The following is a 2,432-nucleotide window of genomic DNA, read 5'->3' on the forward strand; positions in this document are numbered from 1 at the left end:
GGGCCAATGGGATACACAGAACCAGCATATGGTAACAATGCATTCTGGGGAAAGGGTTTTTCCTTGCCATCACTACAGAGGTTGTTGCTGAAGGGTTGTTGCTGCTTCTCCTCAGCTGGTTCACTGACCTCCACAATTGAACATATGAAGGAAAAGTCATGAAGTTTCAGTAATACAATACAAAAACTTATGGAGATCTAATGCCAAGATCAGCTTCTAAGTGTACAAAATAAATCTTCTTCAATTAAACATAAAGGGGAAAGGAAATGCAGATGGATGTGGTAACCACATATTCTCTGAACAGAGAGAGACATAGTTCTCCCAGGATTTTCCTGGGAAGCTGGGAGAAGCTGTGGGAAACTTAGAGAGAAGAATTCAAACTATTATTGTCTCTCTTTCTGTAACTGTTGTTTATAGATAATGATTCTCCAGAGTGTGCTATTCATAGTTCACCAGTAGTGTGAGAGAAGATTCCTAGAGGCCAATCAGGACTTAGGTGCACCATTGTTCTCTAAGAACTGCAGATTTCTAATAATAAGGTGTCTTTTCATGCCTTCTGATGGTGGAGTCTCTGTATCACCTTTGTCTGTCCCCGATACCCCTTCGGCGATCGATGGATTTACGTTCTCCAAAAGGAAGGTGTCAGGATGCCCTCTGGTAATGGCATTTCCTGTGCCTGTAAACATCTCTGCACAAAAGCCTTCAAACGTGACAAACAGCCCATCTGGCCCGAGCTGGTCACAGCTTCAATTCTCGGGATATAGGATTTCTGGATAAAGAACATTGTTTTCCAGAACTGAATGCCATACTGCTTCATCAGAGCATTGCCACAGACTTGCAGGAAATCCAGAAGCAGCATAGCTGTCAGGTCTGCCAGAGGCTCCAGATTCAGCATCTGCGCCAGCCAGCGCCATCCGTAGCTCAGACCGTGAGGATGTGCCCCTTGCTGGTTGGCATGGGGCCAGCGGAGCTGAATGAGGGCAGCATAGAGACGAATCATTCCTGACATCCTCTTAAGAAAATGATCTTGTTCTTCCACTTCAGAATCATGGACTTCATATCCAAGCATCCTGTGATACTCTTCCATGGAAGTCCCTTCTTTGCGAGCGGGGTAAAATGGCACAGAATATGGGCACTTTTTGTGCAGATGAGCTAAAAAGAGGTCTCCAACTCGAGGGTGTAATTCCCAGATTCCTGAGAGCACCACAGCTATTGGGAAAGCTGACTCATGGTGAAAAGATACTTCTCCTTCCCCATGTCTCACAAACTTCTCTGCCAGTTTGTAACAAACAAACTCCAGTCCCTGTGGATGCTGAGTCACCAACACCGTTTGGCCTTCAGTCTGAACAGGCTTCCCAGAGAGCAGGTTATGGATCTTATTAAACACCTCTCTCAGCTTCCAGCCTGATATGCAGGAGATCTGGCTGACAGGGATTGTAGCAGCTTTCTGCAAGTTTGTTTTTATCTTCTTCACCTCAGCGTTGCCTTTGCAGTTGCCAATTTCACTGAAAGCAGCAAGACATTGCTCAGCAGCATCCTGAAGCTGCTGGTACCACTGCATGATACTTTCTTCTGTTTCTACTTGAAGTCCTTCCTTCCGCTGCTTTCCCCAGCACTGCTGTGCAGGGACAGAAGTCTGCCTCTTCATCTGCTCTCTTTCCTCCAGCTCTTTCTGCTTTTGTTTCTTTTCCTCTTCATCTTGCCTCTTTTTTGCTTCTAGAGCTGCAGTGATTTCCTGCTGCATGCTGGATATCAGTCCTTGCATCTCCTGCAGGGCTCGTTCAGAGCTGGCCACATCTTCTTGAGCCGGGAGCCCTCTCTCGCTGGCGCTGCGGATGAGCTCTGACACCAGCCCACAGATCTGGCTGCCACGACTGCTGTACGCAGACAGGTCGATTCCGGGCAAGTCTTTGTGCCTGCCCCCGCCTGGCCCCCAGCTCAGCATCATCCTGGCCCCAGACCCTCCCCAGCTGGTGCTTCCCCAAGGCCCCTCCAGTCCAGAGGAGGGGAAGGTGCTGCTGGTCAAGAAGGTTGGTGTTGTCCCCTCAGGGATCCCCTCGGGGCGCTACTTCAGCGCCCTGCACACCCCTCTCCATCCAGCAACCCCCCCCTGCCCCCGCCTGGCCCCCAGCTCAGCATCATCCTGGCCCCAGACCCTCCCCAGCTGGTGCTTCCCCAAGGCCCCTCCAGTCCAGAGGAGGGGAAGGTGCTGCTGGTCAAGAAGGTTGGTGTTGTCCCCTCAGGGATCCCCTCGGGGCGCTACTTCAGCGCCCTGCACACCTTGCTGTGTGACACCATTTCGGGCTCGGTGTCCCGCTCCTCCCCGCAGCTCCTGCGGCAGTGGCTGAAGAAGGCTGAGCTGGCAGCAGAGCTGGGAGAGCTGCCCAAATCCCTGCCCAGCCCCAAGAACGGCTCCAAGGCTGCCAGTCCTC

At 51.3% G+C, this 2,432-nt stretch overlaps 1 protein-coding gene across 1 annotated transcript; it reads right to left on the reverse strand.

Annotated features, from left to right (window-relative positions):
- Positions 1–491: 491 nt before the first annotated feature.
- LOC120509945 (nucleoporin GLE1-like) lies at positions 492–1,948 on the reverse strand. Its single transcript, XM_039725221.1, has one exon. The coding sequence runs from the start codon at positions 1,946–1,948 to the stop codon at positions 620–622; it is 1,329 nt and encodes a 442-aa protein (XP_039581155.1). The 3' UTR covers positions 492–619.
- Between the last annotated feature and the right edge of the window lie 484 nt (positions 1,949–2,432).

Source organism: Passer montanus, unplaced genomic scaffold, assembly GCF_014805655.1.
Source record: "Passer montanus isolate IOZ18808 unplaced genomic scaffold, ASM1480565v1 scaffold5489, whole genome shotgun sequence".
Taxonomy (NCBI): Eukaryota; Metazoa; Chordata; class Aves; order Passeriformes; family Passeridae; genus Passer; species Passer montanus.